A 25,758-nucleotide genomic window follows, 5' to 3' on the forward strand; every position below is an offset into this window, starting at 1 on the left:
TCTAATTATCCCTAATCAATAATCCGTAAAATTATTTGCCATTGCCGAGAGAAAAAGAAACGGATTTGTCCATTTTCTGAGTAGCTAAAACTCTCCCCCAACTCAACTAAACTAAAGCTAAAAGGGAACCAAATTAGTTGTGTAACACCGCACTACATTCCAAATACTTGAAAGAGTTGTCTGCACATGCTCGGCCTACTTCTTTACCTCCTGCTCCCTTCCCAGGCCCTTAGCGGACTTCCTGCCTGTAGCACTCTGCTGAAACTGCTCTCTCAAACAGCCTCCCAAGTGCTTCTGATGTTATCAACATTTCCTTCCCTCCAGTATACTCTGCTTTCCTTATCTTCTGTGACACTGTTCTCTCCTTACCCGCATAGCACAATGCTCTGGCTGCGTCATTATCCACCTTCTACCTTCTAAGTGTCTGGTCAGGCTCCTTCCTGTTGACCTCATTAGAACCCATGGATTCAATTGTTATCTGTATGCATATAACTATCAAATGGATATTTCCAGCGCTAATCTCTCTCCTGAGGCAACTAAGTGGCAATAGTGAACAGAGTGCTGGACCTGGAACCAGGAGACCCTGAATTCAAATTAGGCCTCTGACCCTGGCCAATTCACTTAACCTGTTTGTCCTGTTTCCTCAACTGTAGAACAGCACCTACTTCACAGAGTTGTTATGAGTATCAAATGAGATAATACTTATAAAGTGCTTAGCACAGTATTTGGCACATAGTAGCCACTATATTAATATTTATTCCTTTCCTTTCCCCCTTTCTGAACCTCAACAATTGCCTTTTGGACATCGATACCTTGATGCCCTGCACAGGTAATTCCAACTCAACATATCCAAAACTGAACTCATTTCTCCCTAAATGCATGTCCCTCCTCCAAACTCCACTGTTGCTGTTGATAGCCCTACCCTCCCTACCAGTTACCTAAGCTGATAATCCCAGAATCAATCTTGATTCTTCACTTTCCCTCAACCCCACTTCCACATGTCAAACAGGCTGCCAAATCTCATGAATTTTATTCTCACAAGAGCTTTTCCATCTGCTCCCTCTTTTTAGTCACCTGATTAACTGGCAAGACCAGGCCATCATCACCTTCTAGTGACAATATTGTAATAGCCTTCTAACTGATCTCTCACTTCTAGTCCCTCCCCTTTCCAATCTTGCCCTCAAAAACCCATCAAAATAATCTTATTAAAGCAAAGTCTGAGCATGTCAAATCATGTGGCTCAAATCTTCTGGGGCTGCTTATCTCCTCTATGATAAAATACAAACTCCTTAATACTCAGGCATTTAAAGCCTTCCAAAGTCTGCCTGAACCCAACCTTTACAGATTTCCTACTAGTCAGTCCCCTTCACACAAAGTACATGCAGACAAACTGACCTGCTTAGCTATTCTTTAAATATGACATTCCATCTTTTATCTTAATTGTTTCTGGGTGGTCCCAAATGTTTGGAATGCTGAAGGCCCCTTCCTCTCTCTCTCTCCACCTCCTCACTTCCTCAGAATCTATTTCTTTTAATCAAAGCTTAGCTCAAGTACCAATTCCAACATAAAGCCTTCCCCTTCAACTAAGTTGTAAGTATTCTCTGTCACTTCAAGTTACCTAGTATTTATTTCTGCAAATACGCTATATGCCATAGAATATTTGCCTCCTGAGGGCAGGGAACATTTTGCTTTGGTTCCTGTATTCCAGACACAGAGAAGGCACTTAAATTGTTGAACTGAAAGTTGCCACCCAATCACCAATGTAAATACGCAGTCAGAATTCAGAAAACTAGAAGAGTTGGATTAAATTGGGGTAAGACTGCCAGTTTAACCAAAGCAAAGCTCTTCTTGGCTGTATAAATGTTTGCAGAATTCTAATTTTAAATTTTCAAAAAAGTATAACCAGCCCTTTATACCTTGTGTCTGTACAGAACGCATAGCTAGTATACAGTTTAGTATTCAGGGACCTCTTTTGATATTTTCCTAAGTGTTAAATTGAAAACATTTTCCTTCTTTATATCCAATGTTGTTGGACCCTTGGGAAAAATGCAAGGGAGACTTGCAGTTATTGCTCTGTGCCAAGGTAACATGGAAAAAACATGGTTAGTACTCAGACTCGGATTCAGATAAGCTCCAATGACAGGCAGGTGTGTCTAAAAGTTGGCAGATCAGTCTGGCAGAGATAGGGGTGAAGCAGCAAAATCAGGACATTTCTTGTCCAAGAGCAAAACAAATTAAAAAGTATGCTATTCATAATGGCAATAGCAGGAGTTCTAAATAGTCATTGGTTGTTCTTCAGGATTCTAATTTTTAACAATAATTTCATTCAACCTTTTAAAAAAAGCTTGCTTCTTAAAAAGAAAATCTGTATTTTATAAATTGCTTTTCTAAGAAGCAGGCTTTTTCTCCCTTTTGGATTGTATGCCCATTCTAAGAAATTTATATCAGACACAATATACTTGTGGTTCACATCTGGATGTGGAATGGAGCATGAAAAATATAACCTTCAATCCCAGGAAACAGAACACCATGAAAGAATACTGTTAGATGCAACATCACTAATATCTTATACAAGCAAGAAAATATGGCAAAGAGAACAAGTGGAAAAAAGAGTCCTTTTAAAAACACTGACTGATGTAACTACAATCACTGGAAGAAAAACTCTGGTACAAAGGAGCAAGTGAGTACACAACATGCTAAAGCAATAAAAATATACACAATGAAAGGTTTTTCTCATTCTTATTTTAGAAAAATATAAGCCCCATTGCCAAAGAATGCATTTAATCTTCAAAAAGAATGAATGTGAAAATTGATGAATGAAGAAGTTTACATAAAGAATTTCTAAAGCAAAAGTGAACTGTACTATTAAGAGTGCTATCAGATTCACGGTGATTTTAAGAATACAGGAATATTTCCAATTTATATTGGCACAATCCAGAATGCTGACATAACTTGCTCAATGAAATGATGATGGCTGCAAATTAAAGACTGGGAAAAGTTTGTGCTAGACTTTTCAAGGTTCTCTGATCATAAAATGTTTCTGTAACAACCCTGAAAAGATATTTAAGTAATGAAGCATCAAACAAGTTTGAGTGCTTCTAGTCTACTTCCCAAGTTGGTTACAGGATAGCTCAGAACATATACATGTAAGCACAAGGCCAAGAAAGAGTGTGACAAAAAGGCACAGACCCCTACAAGAGGGGTATCAAAAGGATGAGGGCCCAGAGAGAGCTAAATCTTGCAAAGGGGGCTTTACTTAAAGAAAATTCTATGGTCAGGGAACAAGAAAGGAAAAACAGATTCACTGAAGAGTAGGGTATGCAAGAAGCAAATTAGCAGAGCACAGGAAAGAAAGTCCTAAACCACCTAAGTTTCATGCTCTCTCTCTCTCTCTCTCTTTTCTTATCTGAGCATAAGATTTAAATTATCTTTGGTCCCTTTCATCTCTAATCTATTAAGATGGGGTGAATGTTAATACATTGGACAGAGAAGGTAGAGTTATTCAACTCTTACTTTATTTCTCAACCAAGAACAATAACCAAAAGAGTAGAACAAGACTGGTTAGCATAAGCAAATTCTACTGTATTATTTGAACTTAAGCCCTGTGTGGTTGAGAGACCAGACTTTTTGCTAAGAGACCATATTTGTTTAATGCTTAAAGGACAATGAGGTTATGCTGACAAAAACCCTTCTAGGGAGCCAAAGCTTAATGTAAGGAGTTTCCTTCCACTATAGATCTCAAGTAACCTATGTGTCTTATCTAGAAACTGCCTATGTGTTGGCCAATCAGCTGTTTCCTTGTCCTTTGTTTGAACTTTATATAATAAACTGACAGTGGCTTGGGGGGAGCAGGCCACTTCTTTTTTTGGCACTCCCCTCTGCTGAATGACTTAATAATAAACTCCTTTTAAAAACTTTTTTTAATTCTGGATTTTGTTCTTGACAGACTATTTTTGGTGTCAGAAGTGGGATCTCTGATGGTTGACTGAGAAGCCCCAAGGCTAATGCCGAGTAAATCTCTATGATTTCAGGGTGGAGGAGGGGAAGGACTGACCTATACAAGATGAATCTGCATGGTGAGAACCAGATGAGTAATCTTGGGATTCAGGTGGAACACAGTCAAGTCAAGGAGACTGTGTGGTACCTTGACCTGGAGTATTACTCAGAGTAGGATTAGAATTAACCTAGACCCCTTTATTGGCAAATTAGTAGTCCTCTTGAGTTGGTCAACCAACGGCTCTGGAGGCAACACTCTTCTTGCTCAGTTGTTCAGCTGTGTCCAACTCTTCCTGATCCCATGGACCATAGTACACTAGGCCTTTCTACCCTCCACTATCTCCAAGTCTGTCCAAGTTGATGTTTCCAAGGTGTTTCCATGATACTATTTATCCACCTCATCCTCTGCCACCCCCTTTTCTTTTGCCTTCAATCTTTCCCAACATGAGGGTCTTTTCCAAAGAGTCCCATCTTGTCATTATGCGGCCAAAGTATTTAAGCTTTGATTTTAGTATTTGACCTTCCAGTGAATAGTGTTAACAGATTATAGATTTAAAGATTTTATTTTTGTTTTAGGGGTTAATACACAATACCTTCAGATACAGATATCTGTCAGCCTAGAGTCAGTGTTTTTCTAGGTTTTGAGTGAACTATCATGTATTAACTGTAGATTTGAAACTCCAGAATGTGATTATTTTCTTCATTTCTAATGACTGATTTCTGCTCCAGGGTGGATTTAAACTAGAAAAGATGAACAAGATATGGCCTTGTATGTGCTTATTGTTAATTGTTATTACAACAACATGAGGGAAAAAAAAATAATAGCTATACCAAGCCCTAAGCTGTGATTAGTGAAACTTGCTTATTTGAGGTAAAATCTTTTGGGAATGTAACTTGATATTATTCTGAGTTTTGATTTCTGGTATGGTTATCTGAATTTTCATTAAACCAATAACCCACCATTCAAGGGAAATGCCATATTTTGCTCAAAGAAAGCGTAATCTGAGAACTGCTACAGGTAGATGTCTGTACCTGGAAAGACCAAGAGGACAACCTTTGCAAATGAAATGGTAGGATCTTCTTACTCAGTTTCTAAATGGGAAATTTTTCCACCTAGGTAATTCTGAACCTGGCTATGTGCCCTGTGAATAATGTGGAACTTTGCTGTATGATTAGCTGTTCCAAAATAAATGTTAACTATGATTCTCATCTGGAGTCAAACAGAGCTAAGGAAGTTTTATCCTGATACGCTGATATCAGGTCTGGGGCTTTGAAGAGACATTCTTGATATTGTCATAACCACATTCCTCCATTTCTCATCATAGCAAATTTCTTTATGGCAGATAAACAGTAAAAGTTGTTTAACTAAATGATGAATCTTGTTGAAAAACTTGACATCTCTAAGGTTCTATAATGGGAAGCAAGTATGAAAGATCTTAGTGTTTTTAATTTTTTAATTTTTAATTTGTGGTCACTGATATAGCTATATATTCATGTTCATCAGTTTTACTTAACTTTTTCTTCCCTTTTTTTCTTCTACATTATAAAGAATGGATCTTTGGAAGAGGGATACAGTGGGCACTGTAGATGATATTAAAAAAAATCCACAAAAGTCAAATTTTTAGAGAAAGTTATAAGGAAGTTAGAAGAAAGGGGCAGGTTTTTCTCTATGCCGTGGCATTTATATAAGAAAGAGCTTCAATTTCGATAAAAACAAAGAAACAATAAGCACCAAATTTGTACAGAACAGGAGGGTAAGAATAATAGCTTTTTTTTTAGTTAAGTCTATAATTGATGAGCCAAAGCTTCTCATGTATATATACACACATACATATCTTCATACACACATACATATATTTATATATGCACACACTAATAAATGCCAATTTGTAAAATTAAGTTTAAAAATCCATTGTAAAACTGTAGAGGTGAGGGTATACATGGGGAAAACGAGGCATGGAAGAATGCAGCAGGGATAAATATGTTTCTAGACCACAATTCATGTAATAAAGACTTGGGTGCTTTAGTTGACAAAAAGCACAAAATAAGTCAATAGTGATGTAGCTGCCAAAACCCTAATGGGATAATAATCAAGTATAGAATCCAGAATGAGACACAACAGCACAACAATTATATTACACTGAGACCACATGTATAGAACTAGGCCTAGTTCTGTAAATTATGTCTTAAAGAACATTGAAAAACAAATACTGTCAGGGAAAAGTGACCCAGATGGTAAAGGTACTAAAAATTAATGCCGTGTGAAAAACAGTTCATGAAACTGAGAATGTTTAGGCTGTATAGAAGAGAAAAAATGGAGTAAACAAAAGGATGAACTATGGTAGTAGTCTTAAATTATCAAAAGGAACTATCATACAGAAGAGAGTTTAGACATCTGTGTAGCTCCAGAGGGTTAAATTATGTAGAAACAATGGGTAGAAAAAATTATAGGGAAGCAGATTTCATCTCAATATAAGGAAAATCATCCTAGCAATTGGAGCCATTCAAAATTTAAAAATGTTATGCCTTGAGATATACCAAGTTGCCTGTCCCTGAGATAAACATGGGTTCATATGTCAAGTAGAAATGGGCATAAATGCCTTCCAAGGGTCTTGTGCTTGCTGTCAACTAAGCTAAATACCCAAGTCTTTATTACACAAATATGACATGAATTAAACGTCGAGAAACATATTTAGTCCTGCTTCATATTTCTGCTAAACATGGCTAGGGCAACTTACACATTAATAAGCAATCCATAAACATTGACTGAATTGGTGACCCTCATATGCTTTGAGTGTGGTAACAGTAGAATGAATGCCAGAAGAAATAACGTGAGTCTGAACTTTTCCAATCACTATACTGTACTTTTTAGATGACTCACATAAAAGAATGGCCGAAATAAGATGGCAGTATAAAGGACCAATTTTGAGAAAAATCAGATGTTTGCAAGAGATATCCAATGCCTTATCTATGATACTAATGGAAATGTTGAGTATATCGTGTCCAAATGGTTTTAGTTTAGATATAAAATAAAATGTTAAGATAGTTTAAACAAGCATTCAATAAGCACCTACTATGTGCTAAGCACTGTAGTAGGCACTATGAATACAAACACAAAAGTAAAGAACTGCCCATACCCTCAAGGAGTTTGCATACTAACAGGGGAGACGACATGAACAACACATATAGGTACCTGCAAAACACTACATAGAAAGCAGATTCCCTGGGTAACCTGGGGAGGGGAAAGGAAAATCAATAAAGGCTGCATGCCTAATGGCACTTGCTTGAGTGAAGTTTTGAAGGCAACGAGATTCCAAGAGATGAAAGTGAGAAAGAAGAATATTCTAGGCATGGAGGTTAGCCAGTGCAAAGGTGTAGTTTATGCAGGATAACGAGAAAGCCAGAATGTCTGGACTGTAGGGGGGTGGGGGAGGTGCCCGCGTGCAGGGGAATTCAGATGTAATGGAATAACGCTAGAAAGGTAGTATGGGGCCAGATTATGGAGAATATTAAATATCAAACCAAGTAATCTAAACTTGATCCTAGAAGTAATAGGGAATCCCCTAGAGGTTATCAAATAAGGGGATACATGGTCAGATCTGTGCAATAGGAAAAAAATCACTTTGGCAGCTGTATTAGGAGAAAAAGCTATCAGTCAGGAAGGGAACCAAGGAAGAGGAAATATAAAAACCAACAGTGTCAAATACTGCAGGGAAGTTGAGAAGAACAAAGACCGAGAAAAGGCCACTGAATTTGGCTATTAAGAGATCAATAGTAACTTTGGAGATGACAATTTCAGTCGAGCAATAATGCCAGAAGTCAGAGGGTTTAGAAGAAAATGAAAGGAGAAATGAAGACAATGAGCACAGACAGTTTTTCCTAAGGAGTCTGGCTGAAAAATGGAGAAGTACAGGATACTGAAATTTTTAAAAATAGGGAAGACTTGGATGTGTTTGTATGTAGTAAGGAATAAACTAGTCAACCGGAAGAGAAAGATGAGAGTGAGAGTGAGAAAGAGAGAGAGAGAGAACACATGATAGTGGGGAATATGCTGGAGAATACAGGAAAGGATGGGAATGACAGTATATGCAGAGGGGTTGGTCTTAGAGAAGATAATGGAAATTTATTCATTAGAGACCAAAATGAAGGATGAAATACAAAAGAGGCTAATGTTAAAGGATTGTGAAATGAAGATAAGGGGAGGGAAACAGAGCTCACAGCTAATGGCCTTGACTTTACTGCTATAGTATAAGGTGAAATATTCAATTAAGGAGGGGGGGAGAAGGGGTTTGGGGGGGGGGAGAACCGAAGAAAAAGTCTAGAACAGCGATTGTGTGATGAATGGTATAGAGAATCAATAAGGGAGAAGTAAAAAGCATGCCTTGATACAGTCAAGGTATTCTCTAAGATGAAAGGCAGTCTTTTCCAAAGAGAAAAAACTACATCTCATACTATAATAACAGTGTAGGAGTCAGAATCAGTTGCTTATCAATATGTTGTAAGAAAAAAACACCAGCTGTTCGTGGAGAAACCCAATTTCATGGGTAAGTGGAGTCAAATTTCTAGCAAGTTTGTGATGTAAAGGTCTCTAAATATATACAACTTGAGTGGAAGTGTATGTGTGTGTGTGTGTGTGTGTGTGCGTGCGTGTGTATGCACGCGCGCGGGCTCGCACAGGAAAGCTCACGTGCAATTCGCTAACCTATCACAATAAAAACTCTGAACATCAAAAACGATATAAAACACATTTCCATGAAAGAGCAACAGATTTCACAGGTGGAAAGAGTCACAATTCAACGCAGCATGCTCAGTTCACGATCTTGGACAATTTGGTTAACATTTTCTGAACTTGTTTCTTCATTAGTAAAATGCAAATGATACTCACACAAGCTCTAGGGGTTGTTGTGAAGGAGAGGGTCTGATAATCCTTGGATTATCAGTTTAGCAAATTTCCAGGTAAGGAAACTCCCTTTCCCTACATAGGTCAGCAGCTTCTGTCCAACATATGTTATTCAGTAGTTGCCTAGAACATTAACAGGTGATTCGTCCAAGGTCACACAGCTAGTATGTGTCAGAGGCAAGACTTGAAACTAGCTCTTTCTGGGTCCAAGAACAATTCTTTATCCACTACACTTACATGTTATGAAGAAAATACCTTTTCAAATCTTCAAAGTGCTTTTAAGCTAAGCTACTATTACAGTGCTTAAGATGCCACCTAAGCAGGAGGCCAAGATTTTTCAGTTGCAAAGACTAAGGTATTTGATTTGACTCTTAAAGCTTTGTGTATGCTAGGAAAGACCAGAATCTCAAAGACAATCTACAAGGTTTTTGTTGAGAAATGGGAGACTGAAAGCCTCTATCAGTCATATACAATAAAATGACTGAGAGAAAGAAGCCTCATGTTGTCATTTAAAAACCAAAAATGAGGAATACATAGAATACCAATCTCTATCTCTCTGTATTGTGAGCAGCCATGCTTTAAAAAAGCAAGTTTCATATCACTGCTTATGACAAAATTTGCCAGGCTTACAAGTCGATTTTTATCACAATCTTGCACTGAAAGCGCGTGGTTTTTTTCATTCTTATCCTTAAGAAATGCTCTTTGAGAAGCCTCACAATAAAACCTCAATAAAACATGTAGATTCTTAGATTTATTAAATACATTTTGACATTTTAGTTACGCATCAAGCTTCTGACAAAAATCACTAAAGCCACAAATGCAAGCCACAAATCCCTAAAGAGAGTAATAACAGTTGAATTTTTCAAACCACGATAAATTGTTCACCCCATTTCAGAGGGAGTACGGGGGAAGGGCACAGGTGGGAGACAATGTTTTTTTGGTGATGTTAAAGCCTCATGATAAAAAACAACATAAAAATCTACAGAAAGTGTAAAGTTAAGCATATGGTCCTCAATACATACAATGAAGTCAATGAACATTTACTAACTGCCTGCTACATGCCAGGCACTGTGCAAAGCACTGGAAACACAAAGAAAAGCCCCTGCCTACAAGGAACTTACATTCTGAACGAAGTAAAAACATTTAAACAGCTAGGAAGATAAAAGGTGTGTATAGATTAGATGGAAGATATTCAGAGGGAAGTTACTAGCAACAGTAGGGACCAGGAAAAAAGCCTTCTGGAATAAGTGGAACTTGAAATAAATCTTGAAAGAAAGAAGTCAAGGAAACTAAGCAGTGAAGGTGATGAAGGAGAACCTTGCTGGCATGGGGACGGCTAACACAAAGGTCTAGTGGAGGGAGGAGTATTTTGTTCAAAGAACAGGAATTAGGCCAGTGTGTCCGGAACATGGAGTATGTGGAAGAGAGTTAAGTGTATGAAGATGGAGTTATGTTGATTTAAAGGTATGACTGAGCAATAATCAGAAGAGATTATAAATACTTCAACTAAGTGTCCAAACTTCACAAAAAAGCCAACCATCTTAAATTTTGATAGATTTTTCTAAGTGTACTCAATCCTGAAATACCTGTTCATATTTCAATAAACTGTTAAGAGAATAACTGAGAAAACTATGGCATGGTAAAGATTTCCAACTCTGAAAGCAAAAGACTTGGTTTTCAAGCCCTGCCTCTGACACCCACTAACTGAGTTACCATGGGAAAGTCATTTCAACTCTCAGAGCACAAGGCAATGATTTCAGAATCGAAGTTAATGATGAGTTGCTGATCTGCACCAACGGAGAGAATTTCTACAAATGGGAGATGAAATCATGGTTACTTGAGTAGATAGAGGCTTGGGCCTGAAGCCAGGAAGACCTGAGTTCAAATCCAGCCTGATAATTGCAAACTGTTGTGACCCTCAGTAAGTCACTTCAAATTTAAAAAAAACAAAAAATGAACAAACAAAAAAAACTGAAACAAGAGCAAAAAAGCCTATGTTTGCCTCAGTTTTCTCAACTGTAAAATGGAGATACCAGCACCTACCTCACAGGGTTGTTCTAAAGATCAAATGAAATAATATCTGTAAAGTGCTTTACCTGAAATATAATAAGCCCTATGTAAATACTTGTTTCTCTTGACGCCCCCCAATTTAATAATCAGTGGCCTGTCTTTATATAGTATTTAAACTTTACAAATTGCTTTAGATTATATCACACAGATATTACAAATATTTTACCTTAGCCAGAAACACATGATCTACAAGAGGAAAGACATGGTAGGCAAGGTTTACAATTGTTTGCCAATGATTTGCAAAACATAATTTGACAGAAGTATGTCAGAAGAAAATGAATGGAATCATTTCATAAAACACTGAAAAGAAGCCTACAGAAAGTTTGGCATGATCATTCCAAGAATATATAACAATCACAATCACACAGCTAGCATTATGCAGTGCTTTAATGTTTGCAAAGCACTATACAAATATTATCTCATTTTATTCTCACAAGGACCTAGGGAGGTAGGTGCTAGCATAATCCCCATTTTGCAAATGAAGCAGACAGAGGTTAAGTGACTTGCCCAGAGTCACACAGCTAATAACTGCCTCAAGCTGGATTTGAACTTGAGTCTTCCTTACTCCCAATCCAGAAATCTATCCTTCCTGCCACCTAGCTCCTACATTTAGACATGAAACCAAAAGGATAACAACAACAGATACAAAATTCAACAGATTTTTTTTTAGATCATTTCAATAGTGATCTACTCTTACCATCAGTGACAATGAAGCCATGACATGTAGACTCTAACAACTCATTATATAATCGATTTTACCATGGATTTAAACTCAAACAAACTGGCAGTGGTATTGCGGGATCAAAGGGCATGCAAAGTTCAACTGCCCTTTGGGCATAATTCCAAATTTTCACTGTGGATTTCACTGAGGAGGCCAGCCATAGTATCTTGGGGGCCTGATGAAATCAACAGTGTCATCACAAACAGGAACATTTGGAGTACCTCACCACTCATTCTCTCTCAGAGAATCTTCTTTTTCGAACCATCTTCCATTACAGTGGTAAAAATGTTTTGAGTATTTCTACCTGATTTATGTCTCATGTCATTGATTTGGAGGAGCAATAAGGAAACTTATCACCATGGTTGTGCTTATCAAGGAGTCACATATGATCTTAATATGTGTATGGGAGACATCTTGATGAAGGAACAGTCTTCTAGTCTACATTTTTTCTACCAATCAAAGCCTTTTTTGTAGTCAAGAAATAATAAACAGAATAAGGTGTTATATTTACTTCGTCAACTGTGAAGCTATGAAAGTATGGTTTGTTGTAGAAAGGAGTCTTATCAAAACCTCTCTGTTACTCATTTTCACGAATAAATCAAAAATGTTTTTTTGTTTTATTTTTTTAAATTAAGTGTTTCTTACTGTGTTCAAGGATTGTGCTAAAAAGCAAGACAGTTCTTTCTCACAAGGAGCCTAAATTCTAATAGTGGGAAACAGCACAAATAGGAGAATAACAAATGTCCAAGAAAGGTGTTTGCTGGTTTGGAAAGTTAGTCAACAAACATTTATTGGCTTTTATTGTTATTCTTGCTGCTGCTGCTGGTGTTAGTACTTCCTTATCTTGCACATTATATAACTGTTCATTTAAGGAAATAACATTGTGTTCTTTCTTTCACTTAGGGAGTTTGCCTACACCATACAAATGCCTCATCTAGGTTCTGGGTATGGTTTAAATAAAGACCCGCAGGGGCAAATAGATGGTTTTAAGAAGATAGTATGATAATCAGTCTGCCTAGACAGTAGGGATAATTTTGAATAGTTGGACATAAATATGGATAAGAGAATTAAAGATACATTTTTAGAAGACAGCCTTGGAAACTGGGATCTGATATAGTACGCAATGGAGAATCACTATAGATTCTTGACCTGGAAAGTGATGTGATCAAAGGCGCATTTCAGAATTCAAAAGCATTTATTGAACACCTGTTTTGCACAAGAAATTGTACTTATATATGTTCATTTCACTTTTGTCTTTTTTCTTTCTTATAAAGACAGTGTATTTTGGTACCTCGATTCCAGATCCAACAACAGAGTCCAGTGGTCTCTTCTTTCTTGGTCCAATGGCTGCAAGGGCTGTAATATTGGCATCTCTTTGTTGCATCTGTGCCAACTCTAACTGCTGCATCTAGTATATAAGGAAATACAATGTGAACACAAATATCTGAGCAAATGTCATCCAATCCCACCTACCCCCACTTCAATACAACTATTTTATATAATAAAGCATTCTTCCATCAAGGATATTTCTGTACTTTACAATGCCCAATAAAAATGAGATCAGAATTTTGTTGCTATTCAGTCATTTTCAGCTGTGTCCAACTCTTCATGATCCATTTGGGTTTTGTTTTGTTTTTTTTTTCCAAGGAAGCAAAAAGCATTAATTAAACATTTATAAGCATCAGGCACTGTGCTAAGCATTCAGGATACAAAGCAAAAGCAAAAGCAAGCCCTGCCTTCAAGAAACATACATTCTAATGCAAAAGATATCATGTATATAAATAGATGTATACAAGATATATACAGACTAAATAGAAAGTAACCTCAAAGAGCAAGGAATTTGCAACTCCGTACCACAATTAAGCAGCAGAGTAATATTTAAATAATTCCCTATAACCTCCAGGATCAAATATAAAATCCTTGGTTTGGTGTATAAAGCCCTTCATAATCTTTTCCCCTGCCCCAACCTTTCCAGTCTTATTACACCTTAAACCCTCCCACATACTCCAAGATCTGACATGAGTCTCCTTGCTGTTCCTCAACACTTGTGATCCTGATCCTCCGTCTCAGCTCTGGGAATTTTCACTGGCTTTCTTTCATGCTTGGAATTTTTCCCCTCCTCATTTCCACCTCCTGGCTTCCCTGGCTTCCTTCAAGTTCCAACTCCATTTGGAGTTTTCTTAGCAGAGATACTGGAGTGGTCTGCCATGTCCTTCTCTAGCTCATTTTACAGATAAGGAAATCGAGGCAAATGGGGTTAAGTGACTTGCCCAGGGTTACACAGCTAATAAGCGTCTGAGGCCAGAGTTGAATTCAGGAAAATGAGTCTTCTGATTTTCAGGCCTAGTGCTCTACCACTGTACCATACTGCTGCTCCATGAGGTTAGAGTACCAATGGTAAAAATATATAAGCAATAGATTAGCATCTAAACAAAACAATCAAGGGAACATTCCCAATATTTCCTATGATGCCTCCTTAACACACTCTCCTGATCTTGATCTTACAGGATAAAAAAGAGTAGAGTGTGAAGAACAGAAATAAAGTCCTTTATCTGAGTTTTTGCCCAATCTAATCCAGATTTAAAATAGGAAAAGATGTCATAACAGAAGATATAAAAATCTCAATCAAAAACAAAGCTTCTCTGATACAAATGGGTAACAAAAAAAAAAATCACTTTTGCATTCTGTGCTTTGGCACAAAATGTGATCCAGAGAAGGAATTTATTTAATATTTATTTCTGTGGTCTTAAAAAACACAAGAAAATTATATGATAGCTATTTTGAATAGCATCAATCACACACAAATTCACAGCACTGCCACCTACAAACTGACATTTTTGGGGAAATATGTCAGCTAAACTACTAGAGCAAAACTAGATTCAGGGGTGTGTGGGAGAAATGTACCATTAAAGTCAAAAAGGAAAAACAGCCAAATTGGGAAACAGATATTAGCACCCTGCTTTATCACCTCATCATGGTTGAGATGTTAAATGCTATACTATAAAAATGAGAAAAGGAGCTCACAAGTCATAGGAACAGGGCAAACTGTATCTAGAACTAACCTTTTCCAGGAGAATCTGCTTTATATTTAGTAGACATACCATTTGTGATGGGGGTTGGAGTTGGGGTGGAGGGGAGAGAGAAGGGAAGGAAGGAGGACATATTTCATACACACACACACACACACGTATATAGCCCTGAACTTCACACTACTGGTCACTGACCAATAGGATTGGCTGTTCTCTAGCTAGACTGCAGGGTGACTGACTAACTAGCTAAGGAATTACATAGTCAAAAATCTGCTTCTATGGTTTCACCCCACTTTTCTTAGTTCTGCCTTCTACGGACAAGCAAAACAAATCTAAATCTTTTTCCTAGTGGATAACCCTTGAAATATGTACTGTAACCTACCCCACTCAAAAAAAAATTTTCAGACCAAACATTCACAGTTTTCTTCACTTCACCTAATCTTGGGAAAACATGATATCCTGTCTGCTTACCATCACAGTCAACCTTTTCAGGATGGATTACAGTTTGTCAAAATCCTTCCGAAAACGCAGTACCCAGATCTGAACACATAGCTATGGTGTCAAACGTACAAGGACAATCACTTATCTCATTCTGGACATTCAGGTTCTATTAAGCATTCAAAGATCATTTCAGAGATTTGAACTGCCTTGCATTTTGAAGTCTCCACTGTTTAATCACATTCTTAGCTCCCCCCCCCATTTTTGAATGGCTAAAATTTATTTTTTAACTAAAATGTGTAACTATTTATCCCTATTAAAGTCTCATTATGAATATGGCCCACCATTTTAATATGTCAAGACCTTTTTGCATTCTGCCTCTATTAGACAGTTTTATGTTTACTGCCAATTTGATAAGCATGCCATCTAAGCCCTTGTCCATGATAAAAATAGGAGATAAAACAGGGCCAATAAGGTATCTCTGAGGCTTTCATTAGAGTTCAACTTTCAAGGTGACATTAAGCAATTAATTACTACTACTACTTGGGTCTAGTCATTTAACCAGGTTTGTTTTTGCAATGTTTTCTGGATGTTTTTGCCTTCTAAATGAAGTTAAAAAAGCATTCATTAACCATTTGCTATATGTAAAGCATTTTACTAATAAGCACCAAGGATACAAATAGGAAAGTAAGACAATCCTTGTTCTCAAAGAGCTCACAATCTAATGGGGAAGAGAACACATATGAAAGTTGCAAATCAGAAAGAAAGGTCCCATGGTCCTTAGAGTGTAGCAGCTGAGCAGATGGTGATGCCTCTTCATTAATGTCATTTCACTGATAAAAAAAAAAATGTCATCAACTTCTGGTGTGGAATTATTTGACAGTGCCAAGGACTTTGGTGACAAAAACTTTCTTTTCTGGGTCTCCAATAGTTATGGCTAAAGCATCTGCAGGAGCAGCTGCCAGACTGCATCACTGCAGTGGCTTCTTCCCAGGATAATGGCTGAGGGCACTTGGCTGGAAGCATCACTATTCCCAAGGCTTTTGGACTCAAGGGGCCTGGACTACCTCCATCAGGGTCCGACGGGGAATAGTGGTCAGTGTGGCGACGGTGGTGGCTCAATCTGCCAGGCACATGCTCCCTTCTGTCTCCTCCTCAGTGCACCCTGCTGCTTCAGCTGGACTAACATGCCTGCCCTGTGAGTGACCTCTGGTCGGGGACTGGTGGGGATAGCTAACACTTCTTCACAGGACAGGCTTCCCAGGTCAGTGGTTGTGAAGGACAGGCTACCCTGAGAAGCAGGCAGCTAAAGAGATTATGAGCTTTCCTGGCTATAAAAGGGAGTGGGACAGTATGAGTATGAGGAGACAACAGGTAGAGAGGTGGTGGGGTTAGCCCAGAGACTAGTTACCTCAGAAGTTACTCAGTTTCAACCTTTGAGTAATTACTTATCCCTTGGGGCATGCCAAAGCTCTGTGGGGCCTAGGGCCCAACTTTGGAGACCAGTGCTCTAGAAAACAGAACATTGTGCACTATCTGTCATTAAACTAGTTCTTAATCCATATAATTAAAAAATATGGCCAACATCCCTTCATTTTGTCCAACAGGGAGAGCATGAGACAATGTCAAATTCTGAAACACAGATACAGGATGTCTCTTGTAAATTTACTACCTTAGCAAGTTACTCTAAATAATTTTTTATCCAACAATCTGAACATTCACAAACTATCCCTTTAACAATATGTTCTACAACTGTGCCAAAAAATGAAGCTAAACCCCCCCCCCCCTTTATAAATCAAGGCATTTTGCCCATCACCAATCCTATAATACCTCTTATTTTCCAAAATTTTTTCAGTTCCCAAGAGTAGCTCAACAGTAAGTTCTTACTGGCAGTTCCTTTAGGGTTAATATTAACATTCATTATCAACCCAAATTCACACTGAACTTCAGCACTCCCTTATTCTACAAAGATCTTTAAAACATCTAATTTGGTCAAAAAATTCCTTGTGCATTTCACAGTTTCTCTTTTCCCCTTCATCAGAACGGTTGTGTTCTTCCCTCAACACAGCTTCCCATTCTTTTTATGCCACTTCCCCTATAGAATGTCAAGCCAAGGAACCTGTATTTCCTCTCTTAACTCTTCTTAATACATTCTTCCACAACCTAGAGTATGTCAGACTATTACTAAGATCAAAGACTGAGAGCTGAAAGAGACCTTGGTGACTGAATCCAAATCCCTTGTATTTCACAAACTCTAAGGTGCAGTGGTCACTTCCAAGTATCCTATCATTCCAACTTTAGCAGAAAAGTTCTTCCTTGTTTATGAGAATGAAGTCCAAGAGAGGTTTCTTCTTTTGTTTCTTTATCTTTTGAGGAATGAAATCATCATAAAAGATCTCAAAAGGAGATGTCTACACACACACAGCTGAAGTCATCTATCATCATCACAATATTACTAGCTCCTTTGCTCAGTTTTGCTGTTTCTCAAATTTATCATTTCTTCCTTTTGGCCAAATATATAGTTCCCACCATACTGTTGTTTCTGCTTTAGCCTCCATTGTTCCTGAACCAAATGTTCTCCCCATAATGCTGCTTCTACTATAGTTTGCAGATTTCTTCAAAGGTGCTAGCTGCATCACTGAAGTGAGTGCTCACACTGATGTGATCACAGGTCTGTCAAATGACCTGTGTTCATACTCTTAATACATTTTATTCCATCACTCCTTTCATCGAGTCTGTTCCTTTTGAATAAAGACATATTAGAGATTTATTCTAGTCCTGATCCATCAAATTATCAAATCACATAACATGTAAAGTCCCTTGCAAACCTTAAAGTGCTACATAAATGTTAGCTATTATTAATATCATCATAATGATTCACATTCCAAAAAAAATCCCAGTGATGCTTATGAGGTCATATTTGCCTCCTTACATAAAAATTTCTAGTTCTCATTTTTACAACTAGATCCTGATTAGTACAAATAATGATTCCCCATGAAGTATTCTCATGTATTTGAATTCACACTATTTGAAGTTATAATTAGTAAAATATGCTAACTGCCTTTAGCCCAATGGAAATCTGAAGTACAATTTCAAATGTTGTAACCACTCTGGAGGATTCATGATTTATACTAATCAAGAGCTAGCTGTATTTTGTACCCACAAGCGGCTGCTCTCACTTTTTGGAGAAGCAGTGTGGCTTAGTGATTAGAGTGACTAGTTTGGAAGCAGGAACACCTCTGATACACACTGGCTATATGATCTTGGCAAATCATTTAATCCCTCAATCCTCTAAGCAATTCTCTAAGACTATCAGTTGCAGAAAAAGTGCTGACTGCATTGGCAGAAAAAGTTTTCTTACTCAAGTATTCCCTTTCCTATTAAAATCACAGATCTAGTCACTATCCCTATTGCTTTTTTAATTTTGCCTACTGTAAATTTCTGATTCCTCTTTACCAACATTTCTTCTCTGTCATTCCTGATACTTTCTGTATTATCTGGCTTCAGAGATTTTGCCTGTCCTCTCCATTCTTGGTTTAAAGCTCTCTTGATCAGACTTCCCAGTCTCTAGGCAAATATATTTTAAAATCAGCCCTTGTTAAAAATACTCAGGTATAAAATAAGAATACTGAGGTAGGCCTATCAGACCTATACCTCAAGCCATGATTCAGAAATACAAATCTTATTCTCTGTCACCATCTCATTTAATATACTGGGAACACCCCAGTATATTCTCTTCCACAGCAATAATGATGAAGGACATGATCTGTGCCCTTAAATTTGTCAATTTCTTGACCCGGTCTTCCTAATCCCTAGCAATGCTACCAGGTTTCTTACAATGATACCTCATGAACCTCCAGTAGTGATCACTGGGTTTAGTTTTTAAAAGTCCTTCACAATCTGGCAGTCTACTTTTCTTTTCTTTTCTTTTTTTTGGGGGGGGGAAGGGCAGCTAGGCAATGGGGTTAAGTGACTTGCCCAGGGTCACACAGCTAGTAAATGTTATGTATCTGAGGCCGCATTTGAACTCAGGTCCTCCTGACTCCAGGGCCGGTGCTCTATCCACTGCACCACCTAGCTGCCCCCATCAGTCTACTTTTCCACAATCCAAGGTCATACCTTCTTTCACACACTGCATTCCAGACAAAGTGGAATACTTACTGCTGTTCATATATGACATTCAATCTTCCATCTCTGTGACTTTGCAAGGACTGTCCCCTTGACAAACCACATACTGCTCTGGTATCTTCAGGATGTTAGGATCAAATGAGGGAGACTGCCACAATACATTTGGCAGACTCCCTGTGAGGTCTTTATGGCTAACTTATAGAAAAGACACGGATGAGAGAAACAATGGGTGGACTGTGATTTACATCAGAGAGGTGAGGCCACAAATCCATGAGTAGCTGATTCCTATCTTCATACTGATTTTTATCAAAATATAACATTCACTACTCACTAACAGTGAGAACCTCACATATACTTACCACATGACAGTGTTAAGTAAGTGATCAATAAAGCTCAAACCTACCTTTATTTTCCCATAATGCCCCCTAAATCTTACGTACAAGATCAGTTCATAAACAAGAACTAGAAAAGAAAGTGTCATCTTCTATTTGCTCCCAAAAGCTATAATACAGATTTTTTAAAAAAATTCTATTAAAAAAAATCAAATTGCTAAGAAAATGTCTCAGAAGCTGTAAAATACCCTTTGTTGCTGCTGGCCTTTTTAATAATAAAAAAAAAAATAGCATTTTAAAAGTCTGATGTTGCCACAGCCAGAAACTTCTATGTGACAAAATAACCATTTTAGTTAATCTGACCTGCAGCAGAAATCAAAAGGCAAGGTATGTTTTAAGTCCTTTCCTATAGAGAAATGGCATTTGCAGTACAGCTGTAATCATACCAAATGAAAGGTTTTAAAATTGACCTCTGTTCTTCACTTCATATTCTACCTAGTGAATTATTTTTCTCAAGGTATGGGCAAATTACATTTTTCTCAGCTTTCTGAAGTTTCATGCTCAATATTTCTACAAAGTTCATAACCCCAAAAGAATGGCTAATGGACCACTGTTTTGGATGGTACATTAAATTTAAACCTTTGAGAAAGTTTCTCAAAAATAATCACTGCAATACACACATACACAAACAATATACATATATATGTGTGTGTGTATATATGTACATTATATACATATGCATATCTCTGCCAGCAGTTTTGACTGGAAAAGCATAAAGTTCAGGGTATTCAGGTACTTTTGATATCAACAGTGAGTGAAGATGACAATTTAAACAAGTTAACTTTGGTATAAACAGTCATCCACGGAACTAGAAGCTTGCCTGGGGAAAAGGAATTTCATTTGCTCCACCTTTCTCACATATCAGTATCTTTTTCAGCTAGCTCCCTTTTTGATTCCTCAAGCTAAAATAATAGAGTTCTATCAAACTTCAGCTTTAAGAAGGTATTTTAGCCAGCCAGAGTTTTGACAACTGGTCTCTAGTAAAATATATTCAGTGACTGACACTCACCACTCACTGTTCAGCAAAACTTAGGGTCTGCTCAATTGCAGAGGCACTGCTCATTGGATACTGGTCTATACACTACACAGACTTCAAAGATCCATAATTTCATCAGTGGGGGTGTGCCCTCCACCAATATTTTCTCTATGTATTTTTACATGGTTCTCAAGTATTGCTGGGGTTAATCTGGTGATAAGCAAGAAGGACAGGGTTTATTAAGTACTGCATAGTAGAAGAAGAAATATTTTGTGTATTGAGAGGCTTATCATGTCATAATGAGTTGAGAGATAGCCTCAGAGTCAGGAAGACCTCTGACACATATTGACTATGTAGCCTTGGGCAAGTCACTTAACTCCTCACTGCTGTAGGCAACTCTCTAAAACTATAATTGTAAAGAAGGTAAAGGGACTCAAAGAGAAATTAAAATCAATGCCCTAGAAATACAGTTCTTTGGCCTGATATAACTAAGTGAAACAAGAGGACAATTACAATAGGGCATATTCTCATGCCTGCTATTCTAGACTCCAACTCATTTCTAAATAAAATTTATGGTTTTGAGCTATGGCTTAATGTTATAAAGTGATCTGGTTTAGAAATTACACAAGCTTTGAGCGTTAAGCTCCATGGAGGAAATTCTGAATAAAAAAGATTAATATCTTTCAAGGACAACTAAAGGTAAGGAAAAATAAAAAACTAGTTAAAAAAGAACCATATAAATAGGCAAAGGGGCAGCTAGGTGGTGCAGTGGATAAAGCACCTGCCCTGGAGTCAGGAGGACCTAAGTTCACATCTAGCCTCAGACACTTGACACTTACTAGCTGTGTGACCCTGGGCAAGTTACTTAATCACATTGCCTAGAACCACCCCCCCCCCCAAAAGAAAGAAAGAAAGAAATAGGCAAAACTGAATCTTTTAGAAGAAATAATAAGTGAAATACAAATGAAGTATGTGATACAATGGCCTCCCTAGACATAAACAGGGATAACCAACTAGAAGCCGTGAATCACTTCACCCGTTATAAAGCTGATAGTAGGCTCAAAGAAAAATCACTAAGGGATATAATCCTTCTCCTGCTACAAAGCGTAAGTAAAGGAAGCAAAACATAAAACAACAAATATAAGAAACTCAGAAGGATGTGGGTAGATATGTATGAATTAATGCAGAGTAAAGCACGCAGAAGCAGGAGAACATACACAATGACTACAATAACAAATAAAAGCAACAGAAAGACATTACAATTTTTAAAAATATTCAAATAACAAAAATCTATTTTGTTTGTTCCCCCAATTCTGCTCCGCTGAAAAACAAAACCCTTGTAAGAAATATGCACAGCTAAATAAAAAAAAATTCCAGCATTGGCCATGTCCAAAAAAAATAAAATAAAATAAAAAAGACTCATTCTGCACTGTGGGTCAAGGTGGGTAGCATGAAAATTAAGATTAGACAATGTTAGGAAATTTCACCCTCCTCAAGAACTGATGTTGCATTGAGAACTTTTTTATTTTTAAATTATAGTTTATTTCCTGGGAAAGAAAAAGAAACATATTGAGAATTGTTCCTAAGAACTGACAATAAAGAGCTTTCCTCCTCTCAAAGATAAGGGAGATTATATGTACAGATTGTTGAATATGTTATCAGCTATAGTTGCTATGTTGGTTTGCTCTGCTTAGTTTTTTTATTTGGCATAAGAAAAGATTCCATGAGAGAGGGGAGAGATTTGCTAGAAGTAATTAATGGTTTTCTTTTTTTTAAAGCATCAATAAAATATTAAAAGGGAAGTAAAAGATGGGAAACTAAAGTTATTGGAATCACACAAGTCCATCTCCAATAAAGAAATTATTCAATAGTCATATAAACATTTCAAATAACAGTTGTGACATTATGGCTATTCTCTCTGCCCATATGGAGTACAATATGTTTGTCTTAGCAGAAAGCATGCTTGAGTTGCTATGGCTAAAAAAAAGTCAGACCCTGTGGCCAATCTATTAGTGATGAGTTCTCCAAAATCACTTAGGATAGACATGATAGACAAAGTCCATCACCAGATCCAAGCCCATATCTGAATTCTTTCTGGCAAGGTGGCAAACGCTTTGACAATCCAAGGTCATCTCTACACCAGTCATGTCCATACTAAGGAACAGGATTTGGGTAGGATTACAATGTATACTAAAGAAAGCAAAATTATAGCCCAACATCAATTTAAACCCCATTTTGTTGTAAGAATATGGCATACAATACATTAATCCCAGTGTTAGGAAGAAATATAGAAAAGACATTGGAAATGGAAAATTATGAAAAACAAATTCCATGCTATAGGCTTACATGCCCAACTATAAGTAAGTCAGAAAAAATAAAAACAGCTAAAAAAGAATGGCTAAGAGAATCTGATGAAAATTATGGCAAACATACCATGAGGTACTAAGCTCAGTTCTTGCTCCAACTTTCGTAATGAGTAATTTGCTTGACTATGTCAAGTATGTGGACTTTCATCCATTTGGTTATTGTCTCTACCAACAAAGATAACAACCCCTCTAAAACTTTGTAAACAGTTTTCAAGAGTTCCCATGGCTGAAAAATCCTACACCCTAGAGCCAATCTAGTGATGACCTTCTCTGAACCTAGCTAAACAGTTCTCTAACAAGACACAACCACCTGGCTTTTTTCCAGGGCAGTAGGCTCTATCAGGGCTTACATTCCATTGGCCTCACTTTCAAGAACTTGGGGTCATATCCACACCAGAAAGACAGTGGAAAAGGACTTCACTTTCTGAATGAGAAGTTATATAAAAATAAGTTAGTATTAAAGTCCAAAAGGCAAATATTAGTTCAGCCTTGGATTTCAGAGTGCAAATAACTCATCTGTAACTACAAGTAAACACCTTGCTCAAGTAAATCCTCCCTCCTCTATCACACTTAGGATTCTTATAAGTACTTGCATGTAAAAACCCTTGACCTTAGCCTACACTTTAAGAAGGTTCTGGCATGTCTGATAAAAATCACAATTTGAGAGATTTGTCTCTCTACTACCAGTAAAGGAAAGATATCTACATTAGTCAAGTTTTCACTTTCTTAAAAATACTCCTTGACTTGTTCCTAAAAAAGTACCATCCTATATATGACAAAATTTTGCCGAAGTTATGAAGGCTGCCCTAGGATACATGCCAAGGGAGCATCTTGAAAGCAAGGCCTAAACCAAAATGCCAAAAAATATGCCTAAATTGAAAATCTAAGGGGGCAGCTAGATGGCGCAGTGCATAGAGCACCAGCCCTGAAGTCAGGAGGACCTGAGTTCAAATCCGGTCTCAGACCAAACACTTGACACTTAATAGCTGTGTGACCCTGGGCAAGTCACTTAACCCCAACTGCCTAAAAAAAAAAAAAAAAACTAGAAGCAGGAAAGTAAGTCACTATCACACTCTCCACCATTAAAAGGTGAAAATGGATCAAAGTCAGTTCTTCAAAAGAGAATATAAAAGAAAAGGGATGTTGACATGGGATTATGAAAGCCTGAGAAATATACCCCCTGCCTACAAGGAACCCAAACAAGCCTGCATCAGGGACCAACAATACCCATGTGGTATCTTCATCAGAGGCTACCAGTTGGCCATAAAGCACATATTCTTGTGGAAATCACTGAATAAAAAGTGACAATAAATACACTTATGTTCATGCACAATTATTTCTGTGCTAATAGAAAGACAATGTCCTACTATGGAGTGGATCTCAAAGGTGGGAGATATCTGATCACACTGCCCATCTTCATAAACCCAGACATGGTCCTTGCTATGAACTAAACAAGCATCACACCAAAACATTAACCAACTTCAGTATTCTCACTGATCTATCCCTTCTTTAGCTTAAAATCACAAATTTATTGTAAATAAGATTCTACAATTAAAATTTCTAAACTTAAGCTGTACAGTTTGTACTATAAAAGCATAATGATTGACTAATCTTGAAATCAAAAAAGAATACCATAAAACATAAACAAACAAGTTACAAAAGTCAGTATCTACTACCCTCTCAAAGAAATCCACTGAAAACCTATATATAAAAACCAGGAATTAACCTTTGAACTCTCAAATTAATCATTAGACAACATTCTTTATACTCAACCATTTCAAAGCCTGATTATTTCTACCCAGAAAGCCAAGTCAATTCCAACGACAGAAGGCCAGTGGGCATGAAATTTGAGCTTTCTGAACTTCTGGAGAATAGAGATCTTAGTAATGATATTAAGTTACCAAGACTGTCCCTGCTCCGTCTTTTTCAGTTCAAATAATGTCTCCTTGACTCTGCCTATCTACTCTGAGGTGTATCCCATAACAGTGATGTACATTCCCCTTCCCTTTCCCTAAAACTGGTGTGACTTCATTCATTCAAATACAGCTTTAGTCCAGATAGTATTTGTCTCCATCTTCCTCTCTTACAATACACATACATATACACTTTCCTTTTCCTTTCTCCTGTCAAGAATAATTTCAAACACAAACCTGTGGGCTTGGCAAAAAAAAAATGTCTCTTTTATCACTGCTGTTGTTTTTAACAACCAGTATTTCTCGCTACTGATTCTTCTACTCCTTTACCTCCTATACCCTGCTTTTCTTAGAATAAAAATCAGAAGAATGTTGTTCCCCGACCATCTACACTAGGAAAAGACTTATAATTAGATTTAGGAATACTTTAAGTCTACTACTGAAAGAAGTATGAAGCCCCAAATGAATTGTGGTATCTTCTTTATCATGCAGTATTAACTCAACCAAACAAGAGGTATAGACAAGTCAAGCCTCTATGATGTGCCAACTCTCCAAATAGACCAAATGAAATCAATTAGCCTCTGAAACTCTTCATTAATATTTAGAGAAGGACTATCAATTGCTTACCATCAGGTGGGCTGCAGAAACTAAAATTTAGAGTACCTTAGTTTTACTGTTTTAAGTTCAATGGAAAAAGTCTGTTTGGTGGTTAGTAATGAAGCTTCACTGGCCTAGTTCAAGATGACAAATTTCCTAAGATCCCCACATGACCATATTTTTCTTTATCTCATCCTTAGTATTTTTGAAGGAGGGGGAAAAAAAAAAGATT

At 37.3% G+C, this 25,758-nt stretch overlaps 1 protein-coding gene across 2 annotated transcripts in view; it reads right to left on the minus strand.

Moving 5' to 3' along the window:
• The window catches only part of LOC114031849 (transcription initiation factor TFIID subunit 4B-like), a 184,533-nt gene that overhangs the window by 44,142 nt on the left and 114,633 nt on the right, over positions 1-25,758 (minus strand). For both annotated transcript variants that reach the window (XM_027847015.1, XM_027847013.1), the window contains exon 14: positions 12,979-13,095. In XM_027847015.1, the coding sequence (XP_027702816.1) occupies positions 12,979-13,095 (117 nt within the window). The remainder of the gene's footprint in view (positions 1-12,978; positions 13,096-25,758) is intronic.

This window comes from Vombatus ursinus, unplaced genomic scaffold, assembly GCF_900497805.2.
Source record: "Vombatus ursinus unplaced genomic scaffold, bare-nosed wombat genome assembly UNPS02015255.1, whole genome shotgun sequence".
Lineage (NCBI taxonomy): Eukaryota > Metazoa > Chordata > Mammalia > Diprotodontia > Vombatidae > Vombatus > Vombatus ursinus.